The 17,748-nt window shown below is 42.1% G+C and overlaps 1 protein-coding gene across 6 annotated transcripts in view; it reads left to right on the top strand.

Moving 5' to 3' along the window:
- supt3h (SPT3 homolog, SAGA and STAGA complex component) overlaps nt 1-17,748 on the top strand; it is a 67,826-nt gene that overhangs the window by 32,806 nt on the left and 17,272 nt on the right. For all 6 annotated transcript variants that reach the window (XM_027002447.2, XM_027002448.2, XM_027002449.2 and 3 more), the window contains 5 exons: nt 1,661-1,745; nt 10,606-10,692; nt 10,940-11,033; nt 13,365-13,501; nt 17,455-17,530. In XM_027002447.2, the coding sequence (XP_026858248.2) occupies nt 1,661-1,745; nt 10,606-10,692; nt 10,940-11,033; nt 13,365-13,501; nt 17,455-17,530 (479 nt within the window). The remainder of the gene's footprint in view (nt 1-1,660; nt 1,746-10,605; nt 10,693-10,939; nt 11,034-13,364; nt 13,502-17,454; nt 17,531-17,748) is intronic.

Below are 17,748 nucleotides of genomic sequence, written 5' to 3' on the forward strand. Positions count from 1 at the left end.
CCTGCAGTCAAACATCCAGCCTGTTAGTTGTGCTCTGGCGAGTTTTTGTGTTGCATCTTTTTTGCAGAGTGCCTTGCATCATATCTTTATGTAAACAGACAGTGACCTATGGAGTTGATGATTGTGCTAAGATCATGTCATCGTGCTGGGGAAATGCACTTCTGAAGCATGCTCAGTTGTACTGCTCTGACAGGAGAGGGAAAGGGCTGCATTCAAAAGTCCAAGCAGACTGCATGTTCACAATTACCACTCTGTTTATTGCTCCATATATTTAATGCCTTTGAGTTGTTGTTTTCCAAATTGTCTTCCTCCATATTTTTGTTTCAAAGTGTTTCAATCAGTGTTTGAAAATGAATTGAGACCACCCCCTATAAAAGGAACTTTATTTTAGAAGAGACAACAGGAAAGTTGTTTGCCTTTTTGTAGAAATGAAAATGATCACTCAGTCCATCCAGTCGAGCTCTTGTATGGTCAGGATGGTTCCCTAGTTTCTTGGGCTAAAGTGCTTTGTGATGAAACAAATGGAATAAATTATACAACTGGAGTAAATTTACTGATTTTCCTCTGGAAGTCATTTAGATTAAAATGAATTTATTTGAAGCAAAGAAATTAAACCCGGATGTAATAAAAGTTAATTGATAGTGTTATTGTTGAGATAACCAGTACCCAGATGTAGGCCCTTTAGAGCCATTTTAAGTAGTATATGTGTTCTTTTATTTGTCAATGAACCATAAAAGAAATACAAAATGAGTTGGTGGTCCTTAATGGTCCTTAATATTTGTTGTCTTGCCAAAAAGTAGCTGCACTTTATAAGAACGCTCAGCTAAACTGTAGTATGACTTCATAGGAAAAAACTTTGGCGATTAGGTTTAAGCCTGGAGTTAAAATAAAAATAAATAATTAATTCGCTAATAGTCAAATATTTTTGCAGTTTTAGTTGTACAGTATAAGTGTGGTGCTTCACGTGGTAGTTTCCATATTCTCTCTTAAACAGAAAGAGCCTTTGGCAGTTTAGTGGTTTCCGCTTCTATTCAATTAAACCACTGTGTCGATATTAAGCACACTGAATGTGGGAAACTTTGGCAGCCCCAGTGTGGGAAGAACTATGAATAAAGGCATGGCGAATTTGTAAATAGCACTGTCTATGCATATGTGTGTGGCAAAATGTTCTAGTTACGTCTTATGGATGTAGGCTATGTATAATGATTGTTGTGATTTTTTTTTTTTTCTTCTTTTATTAGTGACACATATGCATAGTTTAAAGAACATATCACAGGTATGGCAGCAGACCTATAACTCCCCATTTCCAGAAAACAGAACAATTTCACTCTTGGATAGGGTGAACCAGGTTCAGGGCATGTTGTCCAAATCAGCATTTGAAGCAAATACTCTAGATATTTATGTACCATTTAAAAAAGATCTGTATGTTACTGCACGTTAGATAAAAATAGGCCTAGATCTGCAGTATTCAACATGAACATGCAGTTGCTAAAATCCTACCCTCTGTTCACCTGTACCACACTTGCCTGTTAAAAAGTTTTGAATATGTATATTGCCCTTGAAAAATTGTGTAGCTGAGTAGCCATTGAAGAGTAGAGTACATAAACATTTTACACAGAATCTGATGAGATCTGATGAGTGTCTTTGGTATTTGTTGCAGGTATGCTCTAGGTGATTCTCGGAGACCTCTGCATGAGACTGCTGCCCTGGTGGAGGACATAGTGCATACCCAGCTCATCAATTTGGTAAGTCAGGAGGCCATGTTTCAGTAAAAACATGCTGTATTTCCAACCAAGAGCTATGTTGTTTTTAATAGAGATTTTTTTTTTTAAGTAATTATGTATTCTTTTATTCTTTTAAAGTGGCTACAGTAGTACATTTTCAGGCAGAACAATTGATGCTAAACCCTATAGCTGATTCACTATATGACAAAGCCTTTTGACATTTGCATCTGGGAAATGGTTTAAGAGAGATCTGTAATTAGGTATAAATAGTGCGAGAGCAACTAACCGCCTTTCCCTACTGCTTCTACACTGAGTACTCAGAAATGGCAGCCACCTCCCAGAATTTCCCAGCAGCCCTTCCCTCTGAGACTGAGCTCAGGGTCACTCCAGCCCCTGCAGCGAGATACGTGAAATGGACAAAGTAAATAACAGTGCTTTCAAAGCTGAATGCCTTCATTGCTTCTATAAACATTGCTCCGCCCCTGCATATACCTTGTCATGCATTTACTTCAAACAAACGAAAACGACGACTGTAGCAGCCTACAGTTTCCCCTCATCAAAGAAAGCACATATCAGGCAACCGATTTGTGGGTTTGTGTGGGGAATACCAAGCAACACATAAGTAGCGATGCTTATGGTGTATTAACCCGCATAATGTCCGTGCCAGTGCGGATGACCTATTCTGCTGTCTTCAGAGGGCCACTGTAGTTTGTGTGCCTTCCATGAGCTGTCCACAAGGGGACATTGACACATGCAGTAGCTTTAACCTTTCACCCCATAACTCCACAGTACCCTGGCTCGCTATGAGGGGAAACGTAGCTCTTAACATTCATTGTTTTGACCTTTGGCCCACTGAGTCAGAGGGCTCTTAAATCAGATGGGTCCTCCTGTTTGTACTCTTCTTGGAGAGACAGTGCAGTTTAGCCCGTCACCTCCCCTTCCCCCAGCTCCACCCCTCCCCCTCCCCCACCCCATGGCCCAGTAGCAGGCCTCAGTGTTCTGGCTCAGACCTTCACTCCTGCTCTCCTGGTTCTTAAACACAGGAGCTATTTCTGCTACTCTATTGTGTGTGTTTTGTGTGGTCTTCTCTGTTTTTCCTCCCAGTGCCAAACCAGTATGGTTGTTGAAGTTGTCGTATAAAAACGCACTTTAACATGGCTGCGTCTCGCAGACCCATGCCATATCAAACAGAATATTCGCACAGCTTTCAGCCCTCCTCCCAGCACAGGGGTGAGTTTTGGGGCGTCTGTCCGTGCTCTCGCTCGCTTTTGGTGTCTTTGTAAATCGCATCACAGCTTCTATTCCGCATTTCTCCTGAGACGGAACCTGTTTGAAGCTATTCCGAGGGAGTCATACCGAGCGCAGGCCGCTCATCTGTTTTCTCGTAGCCCTGGAGAGAGCAGCTGCCACCCAGGCGTGGGAGGAAGTGCCCTTCCCTCACCTCACGCCCGGAAGCCCAGTGCCTTGTCTTGTTTAACGCACTAATGTTAACTGTCATCCGCTTGCTCCATATTTCCTGACAGTGGCCAGCTCCAGACAGATTTATAGATGTGCTGGCATTCAATCAGATGCACCAAAAAAACCCAAAAACCCTGCATATTATAAATCGCAGACCTAAAAACTATTGTGGAACCCACTTGCGGAACATAAAAAGGCAGGACAGCCTAAAGTAATTTATGAACAGTTCCCAGAGGATGTATAACTCTGTTCTGTAGGTCTGAGGATTCATGGAACGCAGCATGTTAAAGCTCCATCCCACATGCATCACAGCAGGCTATAGAAGTACTATCTCAGCCAGAATCATTGAGAATTTATTGTCTAAGGCTAAGAGCTTTTATTTATATCTATATATATATATATATATATATATATATATATATATATATATATATATATATATATATATATAATGATAAATAAAATCTATTACTTTTCCTTTCATCTCTTTGGACAGCCATTCATTTTTCATTGTCCTCTTATCATCCATAAACTCTCCACTTAATTGTGCCATGACAGCTCTTAAGAAGAGGGTTTTTTTTTTGTTTTTTTTTTCCCTCCCCCTGTCAGTGTGTGTAATGTTACACTACAGGCTGTTTCTTTTTTTAGCACTATAAATAACTCTCAGCAGCAAGTACTAAACAGGCCATGATGGTGATAACCCTCAATTAATTCCCTGTTAGCTCCCTCTCAGGTTTATTGTTGTTCAGGGAGGCCAGGTGTATGCCCTGCTGAGTGGACCATAATGGTGTTCATGCCACTTAGACCAAGACCGCAGTGGTAATAAACCAAATTACACAATAAATCCTTCCCAGATGGCCTTCAAAACATTTCACACTGATCTGGCAGTATAGAGTGTGGAGTGGGTGCAACCCCCCCCCCCCCCCCATCTGTACTTCAGTATTCAACTTCAATTGATCTTAAAACACCTCTTATGCTTCACCATATCTCTCCTTTCTTTCTTTGATTTTCTTAGTGTGTATGTCTTCTGTACAGTTTTGTACTATGACAGTGCTGAAACCATTGCAGAGGTCTGGCTGACTTGTCAGGGAGGTATTGCCATAGTGGCTAAAGAGTTTCCAGCACTGTGTCAGCACTGTGACAGTGATAATGGTTCGCTGTGAATAAGCTGGCAGGTTCTGTCCTGGAGGATAGTGATAGTGGAATGTCTGGGATGCCGTGTCCTGTAACACACTCGCACCATGCAGTGGCTAAAGCAGCTCTTAGGCAGGGGTAATAGCAGACCCAGCACAGGACTCTGCCAGGGGAATTTCCTTTCCTCAGGTGGAAATACTCATAAACAATGAACCTGATACTGAGTCATTTTCTCATGATGCTTTCTCGTGATTTTTTTCGTATGCGTGTTTGTTCGTGGATTTTTGCACAGGTTTCACAATAAAGATCCTATACTCAGAAGATACTCTTTTAACATTAAGATCAAGGACTTGTGTGCAGGGGCTTGCCTTAAATGACTTTTTAAAAAAATATTGACCAAAGGCAACACATAATGATGCACACAAAACACTGGAATTTTTGCAGGTGCACTTCCAGAGCGTTCTTGAAGAACACTCACTCCAACATGAGAAGTTGGTTCTCGTGATGTGTGGTGGGACAGGGCTGTTAATCCATCCTGCCACCTCCCCCATGGCTTGACCGACTGCTCACAGAAGCTAGCTGTAGACGTCCACTTCCCCCCGAAACCCAAACAGCACAGTGAAAAGTCTCCACGTCTTGCCTGCCAGGCTGTGTGTGAAGCAGAGGTCACTTGGCTGGTTCCTGTAATGCCAGGTGCGAAAGCTGGCAGGGTCTGCTCTAATAGACTCTTACTCCTCTGCACTTTCTCTCCTTCCAGACTTTGTCGATCCCCTGGGCCTTGTTTTCTTGCTACGACAGCAATTTCCTTATATGACTCTATCAACATTGGTCGTCGCTGTAAATTTGATTAGGTCATGTGAAAATGACCAGTTCCTGTGCTTTCTAAGGATTATGAGTTCATTGTACACATTTGTTAAATGTAGTAGTAGTCCACTGGCAGAATCCATTGGTCACATTAATTAACTGTACCAGTATTCCACTGGTAAATTGAGGTCCGTGGGTTTGTACGTGGGTTTGTATGTGCAGATTTCTTTCCCGGTCTTAAGGAGGCAGAGGTTAACTTCTGGTTCACTTCTCTAACTCCAGCTATCCTTTTTTTTTTTTTGACCATCAGTGGGAAATGCCTCATTTCACATCTGCACATGCATCAAGGTGTCTAATTACAACATGCTTCCATGGAATTAAGGGAGTTTGAGAGTTATCATCTTTTTATATTAAAACAGTTAATTTAATTTACTAAAACAAATTCTTGACACTGTGGTGTGCGTGCGTGCGTGTGTGTGTGTCTATATATATATATATATATATATATATATATATATATATACATATATATATATATATACAAAAATTTTTTATTTTTAATATTATACCATTTGCAGAATTAAAATTTTATGGTTTTCTTAGCTACCTGTGGGAACATTTCAGGACAGTGAGCTAAATGAAGGAACTTTGAGAGCAGCGAAACTATCCAGACCTGTTTTTGTTTACGCATTCTGTTTGCCTGGTTACCTTTTTTTATTACATTTGGTTGACTGTTTATTTTGTGGATTCTGCTTTCCACCAAAGAGCATGATGGGTGGTCTCAGGTAATGATGATCCAGATATATTTAGCTTTAAGAATTTTTTTATTTTTATAATTAAAAAAAAAAAATCCTTTTAGGAAATGCTATGGAGCAGCCCCTGTCCAGAGGCTGGAGGTTTAAAAGTAATAGAAGTCTATTCATCCACACGTCCTGTGGTTGTTGGTTAGGAGAGGTCTGCCAGACCCTAGCCAACCCGAGCCCAGACGTGAGCACACGCACTCCTCCGGGAGGAATCGCTCACCGGATATATGGGTTTGGGGGGGGGCATGTTGGGAACATGACTGTCACCTCTTGTCCAGATGCTTGCACTGACATATATCAGAGGTTTTTGAATGCCTAAATCAATTAGTCTTTCACATTGAGAAGGAAAGGCAAATTAGTTTATTTTGAATATAGGGCCTAAACTTAGTTTTTTCAAGGGGAGCAAGAATTTTAACAACATGTGGTCTCCTCATTCTTAGAGTAAGAGGTTTCTCCATTGAAGCAATATTTAATCTGTCAGTCAAGACTGGTCTTATTCCTACCATACCTAATTTAGTATAGGAGCTTCTGTACTGATCGTAATTACTGTATTTTCCACATCTAAGAATTCTTTTTTTTTTTTGCTTGGGATGTATGTTGCATAGTGTGTAACACAGCTGTGTTTGTACAATGCTGTTCTTGAACAAAGCCTTTTGTTGGGAGAGGTGAGTTTAGTTTAAGCATGCTGATGAGCCTTAAAAGATGTGTGTGCTGTGCCCAGTTTGCCACACAGCAGGTGCCTTGGTTACATCCGCAGCTGTTTCCAGGTTTTAGCGTTGGGTGTGGTTGGGTGCGGGTGGGTCACACCCAGAGAGGCTGCTCTCAGTCTGTCTCTCAGAAGCCAAACTGGGGAGCACTTTGTTTTGTTTTTCTGAAAATAATGGCCAGCTCTCAGGGACTCTCAGTTTCGCAAAACATTGATAATATCTCCTTCCAAACAGTGTCATTAAACCACAAGGAACAAGCAAAACACAGAGTCCGAGCAAACGCTCACGGAATTCTCGTTACTCTGATAACACAGCTGCTTTGATAGTTTCTACCTTAATTGTTTATGACAAGTGTTTTGTCCCTTTTTCTTATGTTCTGAAACATGGCAGTTGATGGCCACAGGGCTAGCATCCCATGGCCACAGCTGTTGTGATATTTGTTATGGTATAGACTTCATTAGCTTAACTCAGTATAACATTACCCAGAAAATGACATGTAAAGCACATGATAATTAGATATATATTGAAAATGTAATGGTCATTGCACTTTGATTGTGGAGTTACTTTAGTTGACAGCGTGGGGTTTTGCAGTGGAGTAATCTGTCTGGCAGGTGAGTTCTGAAAACATGAAGTGGCTTTGTTTTATGGCCTTTCAAAGGAATTGGTGAACTCCATGAGGATGCAGGGACTTGAGGACTACCCTGGCTTCCTGTTACCTTTCCCAGTGTAATCAAATAATGGATTTCATTTCAAAAAGGGGGCAGTAGTGGCGCAGGGGAAATTATCTTCAGCAGGCTTGTTTATTTGACTTCTGTCATTCAGTTGCATGAAAGCTGGTCCTTTTTCTCCTACACTGTAATGTGACGGGAACCAGTCCGTCGAGGCCAGTGTTGCTTGAAAATGTGCAGTAATTAAAATTGATCCCTCTAATTAGAGCTCCAGGCTAGTCAGTGTTCCCTTGGCCTGAGATACACTTCTGCACTCTCTGTCACAAAGCTCATATACTTACTCATCTGAGGCAGCATCTTTGGGCCTCTTACACTGGCAAATCGTTCCTGATTTAGCAAACACTCATTTCAAACTCAATTTCTTTAACTGCATTTTTCTCCCTGGGCCCTTATGATCAAGTAGAAGTCAGAAAGCTGCCTGAAAAGCTGCCTGAAAAACTCAGATGGTTTAAGCTTTGTCCATGTACATTTACAGTTGAGATTTGTTCAGAGAGAAAAAAATTGTGTGCTTTGCACAGGCCAAAGTTAAAGATGACCATGTCAGTCATCAGTGTTTGTTCGCCTGTTCCTGTCTGCACTCAGATTTTTATGGTTTCTGTTGCACAAGGATTAACCACAATATCAAAATGGAGCAAAACACCCTCCTTTATATGAATGCCTGTGGGGTGTGATAGCTGAGGCATCCCAGAAATGGTAAAACAGTCCTTCGCTGCTCAAGTAAACTGTCAACAGTGTCGGCTTCTGAGCTGCTGGAAATAGACCACAGAGATCTCACTGTTCGCCGAGTCTGTGAGCCAGGCTGCGGGAAATAACCCACCCGACTTAATTCAGTCTTGCAGCTCCAGAGACTGCTTTCATCCAAGTGTGAACTTGGAGCAATTACGAAAATGAATCTGTTAGCTTAACAAAATCTGTTTGGTGAGCCAGGGACTTTAAAGGTGGTGAAAACTGGCTTTAAAAGAACATTTGAGTAAAAAATGGGCTTCAAGTTATTTCTCGTTCATTTTATTTGGCTTATAAAATTTGAGTTAAATTCAGCTGAAGCTATTATATACTACACTTTGTACTTTATTGATATGTAATAAATTGGATATCAGTTAGAAATCTGATTTTGCTGCTATCTTTAATCTGTAGGCAGAAATTATCCCTGTTCTTCCATTTGAAATCACCTTTTCAGTATTATTCATGATACGCAGATGTCTTTATTTAAACCTAATGAAGATGTTTAGTTTATCACTCGTAGTCAAAGTGCAGAAGTGTCCTTTGTAAATAGTAATTACACAGGCAAATGCCATCCAACTCCAAGGCTTAAGGCAGTTTGGGATCGGTTACGTTTGGAGAGAGAAGGATGAGGCACACTTAAAGCCATTTTTGTGTGTTTCCCTGTTAAATGGAGGGACAGATATGGCAGCCAGTCTGTCAGCATTGGTATGACGCCAGACCAGAGAGAACTAAATGAAGCTCTGCTCGCTCACATGCTCACCCTCTCCCTGTATGTGTGGGGCCTGTGTGTGCTCCTAACACCACGTTGAGATCTACATTTGCAGGCAAACATATTTTATGACCAAACTGTTTGCAGGCCTCTAAAATGTACTTTTGTGTATTTCTAGATTTAACTTCTCCTATTTTGAACATTTACATTTCAGTTAATAAAATTAAACTTTTCAATTATAGGACTTTCCAGGAATATAACTGACATTACATGAATCAAATAAAAATATTTCTGAGAGATTTTGCATAGCTTTATTACCTTGTGGTGTAGATAAATCTTTCTTTATTGCATTTATCAGTCAGTCACTTTGTGTTCCTTGGTTTTCATTTTAGCCCTTTTCAAAAGATGACCATCAGAGAATGAGTGAAGTATTGTATGTGTTTGTGCCATTTTTAATATTGTTTCACGCTAAAAACAGCATGTTGTTTCAGCAATGGTGAATGTATGTGATGTACTCATCACTTTCTTTCCTGACTTCACAGTTAGTATTAAATATTGTGCTGACCAAAATATGTAACCACATTTTATCTGCAAATAACCAAATTTTCCTTTTTTCCATTTACATGTTTCCATTTACATCTCATACTATAAAGCATGTCTTGGATCATTACCTGTGCTAATGAGGTCCTACAGAATCGTGTCGGTCTGAAATAGATTTAAATAAATGGTTTAACTTAACCCATTATCATCTGTTTCCTGTTGCAGGGTTAGGGTTAAAAATATCAGTAAGTTGATACTGTAGCCTTACCATAAAGTCACTTAACCTGAAAGAGTGCATTTGATTCACTGATTTAAGTGTGGACAGCTATCATTTTCAGAAGAGGGTGACAGCGATAGATGAGGTGTTGCTACTCTTTTTGGCAACAAAATGAAATGACTGCATCTAAGTGATGGAGCATTTTTCATTCCACCCTTCTGTCTGCCTTTCCTTATTTCCATATGATTGCGAGATCACTGAAGTGCTTCTTTTACCCATAAACCAATAAAGATGATGATTAAGGAAGTCATATAATGTTAAGTCTATGCAGTAGGCCCTGACACACATTAACAACTTACTTCGCAAGCCACACACACACACGGGCTAGTGCTAAAAAGCTTGTATAGTACTATATAGTCCAATTAATTTTTTTCAGTTTTTCATAAAATGTATGTTTCTTAAAATCAGAGCAGAAGAAATGGTCCAGTTTATTGTGGGTGGCCTTTTTCCTCTACTTGTCAGATTTTCTCACATTTTGCAGTTGCAAATAAGCATCACTGTGCACATATCTGTTGCAGTGAGCTGTTCCAGCATGGGCTGTTCTAGGGTGGGCTGCTGTAGGGTGGGCTGATCTAGGGTGGGCATTTTGAAAGTATGTAGTTGCTTCCCCATTATTATTTTTAAGTAGTTCCCCTCTTCCCTTGTTTATCCTGAAGGCAAGGACAGCTGTGCTGTCATATTTGAGTGCTGAGAAAGCAAAACAAATGTTACCTCTTACAATATTCCTGACGTTTATGGAGACCCTGTGTGACTATGAAAGTGCTGGTCTCAAAATATGTGGCTTCTTATCAGTTCTTCCAAGGTTTTTAAACAGCAGATTCTGTGACTCATTCACTCAGCATGCACTGACTGGCAGAATGTAGAACAAACATCTCAAGTGTGATCTTGTTGACTGCTGACTTCTGCAAGCGCTTAACCATTCAAAGAAGTCAAAGTTCTGTTTGTGTTTGTGTCTTTTTGCTTACTTTCCCTCTTTTTCTCCTGCTCATTCTCCCCAGCTCCACCAAGCAGCTGAGGTAGCTGTTCTCCGAGGAGCCAGGGTAATCTCACCAGAGGATATCATCTTCCTTATGAGGAAAGACAAGGTAAAAGAACATACAAGCAACCTAGGAGGATATTATCAAAATAAACACAACTGACAGCATGTACTAATTTATGGCCTTTCAGCACCTGATATCTGATCGTTCCAGTATGCGGTATGGTTGGAATGATTGGCAGCATGATTAGGCCTCCACCCTGCCATTTCAAAAGCATGCTTAATCTTTATCTTACATCAACTCTTTTTTTGCTTATTCTCTCAACCTCATGCCTTGTCATTTGTACCCCTTTCAGAAGAAACTGCGAAGACTTCTGAAGTACATTCAGTTTCGAGACCACAAATCCAAACTTCTGAAAACACTGGACGATGATGACCCACTCGACACAGGTACAGTATGTTGAGTATATTTTCAGCCATTTGCAGAATACAGTCCTCTCATATTTTATAACATTCACCCTACTTGAAGATGTCTTAAGTCTTTTTCCTCCACACAAACTGAATTTTGGGATTTAAATGACAAGGGCATCTATAATGACTGGAGTCAGCCAAGGTAATTTCGTATGCCATAGTCAATCAGCAGGAGTCATTAGCAGTGTGCTGGCGGAAGCTTGGGCCGGCCTCCGCCTCGCTTGGCCTTTCCCATCAGCAGTGTAGGGAGAGGAAAACCATCCGCAAAGACGCTGCCGTGCCGTCTCATGCCATGATGAGTATCATTAGCCTCCTTGCTCCTCATCTGGCCTGTAACTTGAGAGACGGAATAACGTTAAATGCGGCGTTCAGAGGGAGCAGCCCATGGAGTCGATTGAGAAGGAGTCAGCATGTCTGTGTGCATTCAGACTCTTTTTTTTCTCTTCTTCCACCACTTTTTCCCCTCCGTTTCCACAGAAGCCTGATGGGCCTGCTCTGTGTAACATTTTGCTCTGAAGCATTTGTTTGGCGCTCAAATTGGCTCCGAAGGATTGACGTTTCCCCAAACGACCCTCATTCTGTCAGGAAAACTGGATTTGGAAATATGTTTTTCTTACCCTTGTCTTTTGTTTCATCGTTTTCCCTAAAACAAATGTTAAAAAAGCACTATCAGGGGACTTCAGAGTTGTGTCAGCAGTGGGAATATCCCCAACCCCCCTTTAAGCACAGAGGCTGGGGCCTGACCCCCCCAGTAACCCCCTGAGCACCATCCAACCAGCACACTGGCCATGACCTGCTAAACCCTTCTCCTGTTCTTTTGCCATGGATGATGAGCACGGCTAACAGTGGCTTCTCGGGGGGGGGGGGGGGGGGGGGGGGGGGGGGGGGGGGGGGGGGTTGTGATTACAACACTATTAAAAGATTAGGGTTGGTCATGGTTGGCTATTTAACCTTCAGCATATGCTTGGATCATTTTAGGTAACATCTGGGGGGTGGGGATTTCTGCCCTGTCTTCAAGAACGATTTTTACTACACACAGCAGTGTACCTAAAACATTTAGGCATCTAAAACATATATTTTATTTGTAAAATACTCCAGTACCTGTTTAAAATACCATTTGCTGTAGTGGGCACTGTTAGTGGATCAAAGATGATGTCTGTTTTTTTTTCTAGTGTTTATGTTGTTAGATTTGAATGCTCTGTTTCATCACTGCAGATTAGCTTTGTTTACTATTCAACCAAACCAAGATTTTCCAAGCTCTTTTATTCCGGTAAACACGCCACTGCATCAAATGGTAAATTTAGAGTACATTAAAGCCAAAAATATAGAACTAATTATGTGCATCAGCATATTTGTATCATTTGAAAGCAAGTTTACACAAAGTGGGATTTTTTAACATTTTGATTGAATTGCCCGTTTACATAGGAAGTTCACAATTACAGTTCTGTTCAGGGCTAAGCCATGGCAGCAAGAGGAAACTCAAGCCCTATAAAAGTGTTGTTATTAAGGTGTCATGAGTTCTGTCTCCCTGATTATACAGTTTCTGAGGCTGTTTATGCCACGTCAAGCAGACGTTACCTTACAAAGTTGCATTTGATCGCCATGTTTCCTCTCATTTAATTAAAATTTTCCACTTCATTCATTTTCCCGACTCAGCTCTTTAAGGATTTAATATCCAGGGTTTCCCAACACTTCTTAGAGTGAAAAGCAGTTTGTCTTCATGGACTGTGTTAAATATTAGGTATATAAATCTCACTGTGCCTCTATATAACTGTGCCTGAAATAATGGAAATGCATGGTCTCTTGAAGGAAATATAATAATGTTTCTAATCATTTTTCATGTGTGATTTACCATAGCTGTGTATGATCAAATCAAATGTTCTAAATGTGTAGTCAGTTATATTTATGCCCTTACCTTACCTTCTCATTCTCCCTGTAAGTTCCAGATCAGCTGTGCATAGCTTCATGACTCACTTCTGGACAGATCCCACTGCTATCAGAACAAAAATTTGATTGGCCATTGATGGAGAGATGTAATAAGAATGTAGTTAAGGGTGCTAACAGCTGGAGAAGACTGAAACTGCTGTGTGCATGTGTGGAACTAAGAGTGAGAGCAAATGCCGGGGGAGGGGACGGCCTGCACCTCAGACCCCTTCTCTCATGGCTCAGGTGTAAACAAAGCCTGCAGCTGGCCTGCAGATGTGGCCAGGGGTGAGTTAGCAAATGTGACTGTGTGTGTGTGATGGGTGTGGGGGGATGTGTGTGTGGGTGGGTGGGTGGGTGTGTGCATGTGTGTGTGCCCACTTCTAGACAAATACCCCAGCAGCAGTGTGAACAAAAGGCAGAGGTTGGTGCAGGACTTTCTGGGATCCATCGACCAGACAGGGGAATTCTTGACACTGTTGGGGGTGGACGAGGTGGACGAAGTCAAGCAGGAAAGGATGGAGGTGAGTGGGAGGACAGGCCCAGAAACGTGCAAGCCTCACCGCACACACACACACACATCAACCTCACTGGATCCACAGAGGCTAACATGGAGGGGATTATCCTGTGGTGACGGGCTGGTGGTTCTTGTGGTCACAGAGCAAGAGTACTGTCGGCTACCTGTATGATTAGACACAGGGTTTCTCATTTGGGAATAGGATCTTGCTTAAACAAGGTGTTTAAACACGTTAAAGGTACTCTCTGACCACAGGAACACTTGATAGTCTGTCTGCACCGAAAATGTAGTTAAACTGTTCAGGTTCCATTGAAGACTAGTGGCCAAACCTCAAAGGCTTGTCAAGCTCCGCCTCTGTTTCTTTTTGTCGTCGTCAAATAGACTAATAGACTTAACATTACAGCAGACATTCCAGTGCAATGCTAGATTTCTCTACTTTCCATTATACAGAACCAGACATGCAAATGAGCCTCTAAGTGAAACTCAGGAAGGTGAAGAGAAGGTTTAGCCCCAACCAGTCCATTGTCGTTATGAAGTTATGGGAGTTCTTTCAGACTGTGTTGCTTTATCAGACTGTGTTGCTTTATGGAGTTAAAAGTGTGGTAAAAATTATTAATAGTCCATAATGCTGTATACAGAGGGCGTTAGCCTGGACTTCTGCAGTTACGTAAAGCATGTGACAAGCTTTCAAGCTCTTGGCCTCCCCAGCACCTGCTCTGTTCAGGAGGGTACGAACATCCGCCTGTCCTCTTGCTGTCATCTGAAATTAAGACCCACGGCTGAAAGATCATCATGCGCTTGTCATGGAGCCCTGGGCAACCACTGTCCACCGCTTCCTCTGCTTGTCCATCGTCCGTTGCTCCACCCAGGGTCTCACACATCATTTCCGAAAGGGTCCAAACACTGAGTTCACCCTCCCATGAGCCATAGAAAAGATTACATAAGGGTCATTTTCCCCTATAGAAAGGATAGACAATTGGAGTTTATTTTTGACTGGGTCTGTAAGTGTGTCTTTGCCTGTCTCTCTGCAATTCTCCTCTACTCACTGAAATTTTTTGAATGCAGTTCCTATTTACAGTAAATGACCCTTTTACAAAGCCTTCTGCTATATCCCTCATTTACTCTCCAAAGGTTTCTCAGCGATGTAAATATATTGCAACAGTTGTGTAAATACCATAGACATTATTTCACTGGATTTCCAAAGCCGCAGCTCATGGGTCAAGCGCTTGGTAGATGTCCAGTCCTCTGAATGTCCGTGTACGCCAGCTCGCTATGCATCAGGTCGGACAGGGTTATAATTTAGCTGCTCACTTGCATGCTTGATCAGACTGTGATGGCTCTGCATTTGTCAGTGGTGTGTGGATTGTATTTCCTCAGGCAGACCATCAATCTTCTCAAGGGCCCTCTAAGATCTCTTGACAATCTGTTATTTTCGTGGCCATGTTCAGATGGGAATGCTTAAAAAGTGTCTTTGTCATGTTGTGTGGGATCCACATTGTTTTGGCCTTAATGCCATGATGACAGCAAACTCTAAAGAATACTATTCACGGACTCTGGGGAAACATGTTTTTCAAATTCCACACAAAGTTTTGAAAGCTGAAAGAGCAATCGAAACTTTAATCTCACTTGCACTTTTATGTGTTGCAGCAAGCTTATTAGAACTTCCTCTGAATTCTCCGTGTGTAATTGCATAAGTTTCCTGTTTTGTCAGAGAACAAAGAACAACAGCTCTCAATTCATTTGCTTCTTAATTATACCACTTTGAAAAAGGCTGTTGTTTTAGAGGGCATAAAAGCTTGTCTATGGAATTTTACCAGGATTGCATGTTTGTTTGTTTTTTTAATTGCCTTACCCTTAAAAAAACACTTTTTGTAGTGGTGTCAGCCTGTAATGTGTTCTGTGACCTGATTTGTTCCCTTCTTATTGTCCTGCTGTCTAATTTTATTCTGTGATTTCCTACAAGCAGTAAGAAGGATCAGATGTTTATTCAGTTCTCTTCATGAATATAGTGTTGTAGTAGGGCCCCTTTAAAGCAGCCTAGAGTACCACAGCCAGCAGCATCCAGTCTTGTGCACAGACCTGCCTGAGTCAGGGCCTCTCAGTACTGTAGCAGTGCTTGGAGAATTCCCGAGCGTATCACATGTCTGGGTCGCCGTGCATCCATCCGGCCATAGACGTGTGAGAGTACCATGCGCATAATGAAAATTCCAGTCCAAAAAGACCACCACTGACACACAAACGATAACTTTTTATTTTGCTAGGTCTATAAAATATATTTTGGGTTTTGGCCTATTGAAGGTTTAAGGCTAGCAATGGTACAAATTTATATTCTCTTTATGCAGACCACATTGGCATGAAATGAAAGCATCAATTTGCCAAATCAAATATTTTTCACTGTCCAATCATATAGCACAGTTTCAGTTGTGGGTATGATCTGGCTATTAGCAGGTGGGTTGAAGTTTTGATTTAATCGATGGCTAAACATAGTATTCAAATGTAAAATCCCCCTGCTGTGCTTCTCAGGCCATAAGCCCCAGTAATAACATTTCTCCTGTCTCGGGCTGTCTGCTTGACTGGAGTTATTTAAGTTCAGCAGCTCCACTCGCGTATCACTCGCGGCCCAGCCTGGAGTCGAGTGCAGACAGTGAGACTGCTGTGAATTCCCCCCTCGGTGCTGCGAACCAGACCTCCGCTCTGCCTCTTAACGACACTAATCGGAATCACAGCTCTGGTGCTGCCCGGCAGACGGGCTGGGAGGGATGCCTGCCCTTGCCCTCATTAGTATGCATTTTCAAAACATGGAATTTCCAGAGGCTGCTAGCCAGCTAAATAAAAAGGCTCCGGTTGGTTTGGGTGGGCTGAAAGAGATCACTGCTGCCCCAAGCAACATGTCGCGGTGTCGCCAGGTTGGAGGAGGAGAGGGTGTGTGACGACACTCTCTGATCAACAGAAACGGACTGTTTCATGAATGTATCAGGAAGTGCCTAATTAAACGCTCTGACCTGCAACTTCACACTCAGCTGTAAATCTAAACTGAAAGCTATTGGGTTGCTCTTAAGAAGGTTCATTTCAGCTCAGCACTCTCCTAAAGTTAGCAGAGACAGTGGTTTCTCATATCATGATCCTCCACTTCGCCACGTGGCTAAAGCTATGAAACACCGACTTTCTGCCATCATATTTTTGGCGCCTGTGATATGACACTTAAACCATTGCATCAGTGCAAAGCCTCAGGTTTTTGTGAAACCACAACATCCCACCTGGCCCAGCAGGGTGGTGCAGGGGATTATTACCAGACTATCAGATATGCCCAGAATGAGTCCATTGTGCTGGTGAAGGACACTCCACTGGCTGCGCAGATGCAAGCCACATTGTTCATCTTTAAATCAGGCAGCCAAGCAGTGCTGACGTACAGTGGGATCACGTCTACCTGGTAATCAAACCCCTACCGTATCATCACCGTGCACTGCTGCAGCACTGCGTGTCTTAACATGACGTCTGTTGGTGTGTTTTTGTTAGGCTATGGCTCAGCAGTATCGTGCTTTTAGTGCCTTGTAAAGCAAAGCCATCATACTGTCAGTACCGCCTGGAATCACACTCGCCCAGATGAGCCAAGCGTGTAGGAGGCTCTTGGGTCTCCACGCCCTCGGTTGGTTTGGCACCACAGCTGAAACAGATTTGGGGGGGGGGGGGCTGCGGCTGAATGTGTACACGCTTTGATGGCCCCAGGTGCATAGTAGGGCCAACAGAACAATACGTAATTAGCCACAAGTCACTCTCCCATTTACTGTAGCTGTGGCATATGCACTGTGATGATGCTGGGAAATGTTGCACATCAGTCAGTCTGCACACTAACAGAGCTCAGCTTGGACAGTGGGACAGTGGTGGAAACATAACTTGGCATTAAAAGGTTGAGCCATCTATCTGTGGTGTAAGCCTGCACTGTTCTCTCTTTATCTGTAGAGACTTGAAAAGCACACCAGAAATATGGACCCAGCACAGTATAGTGATTTCTGTGAGAGTCGACAGCTCAGCTTTTGTGAGTATTTATTCTGTCACCCGCCACTTATCACCTTATGAAAAAATGAGTGAACATTACACATTGGATGTAATCTGAAAATGATTGTTAATATTATGGAAGTTCAAATAGGCCAATGCATATGGTAATCAGCTAGTCAGCAGCATTGAAGCTCTGTGGGGTGTAAAAGCCTTGTGGGATGTGAACACGCCACCTCTGGTTTGTTAAATCGACATTCT

The sequence above is a fragment of the Electrophorus electricus genome, chromosome 13 (assembly GCF_013358815.1).
Source record: "Electrophorus electricus isolate fEleEle1 chromosome 13, fEleEle1.pri, whole genome shotgun sequence".
Lineage (NCBI taxonomy): Eukaryota > Metazoa > Chordata > Actinopteri > Gymnotiformes > Gymnotidae > Electrophorus > Electrophorus electricus.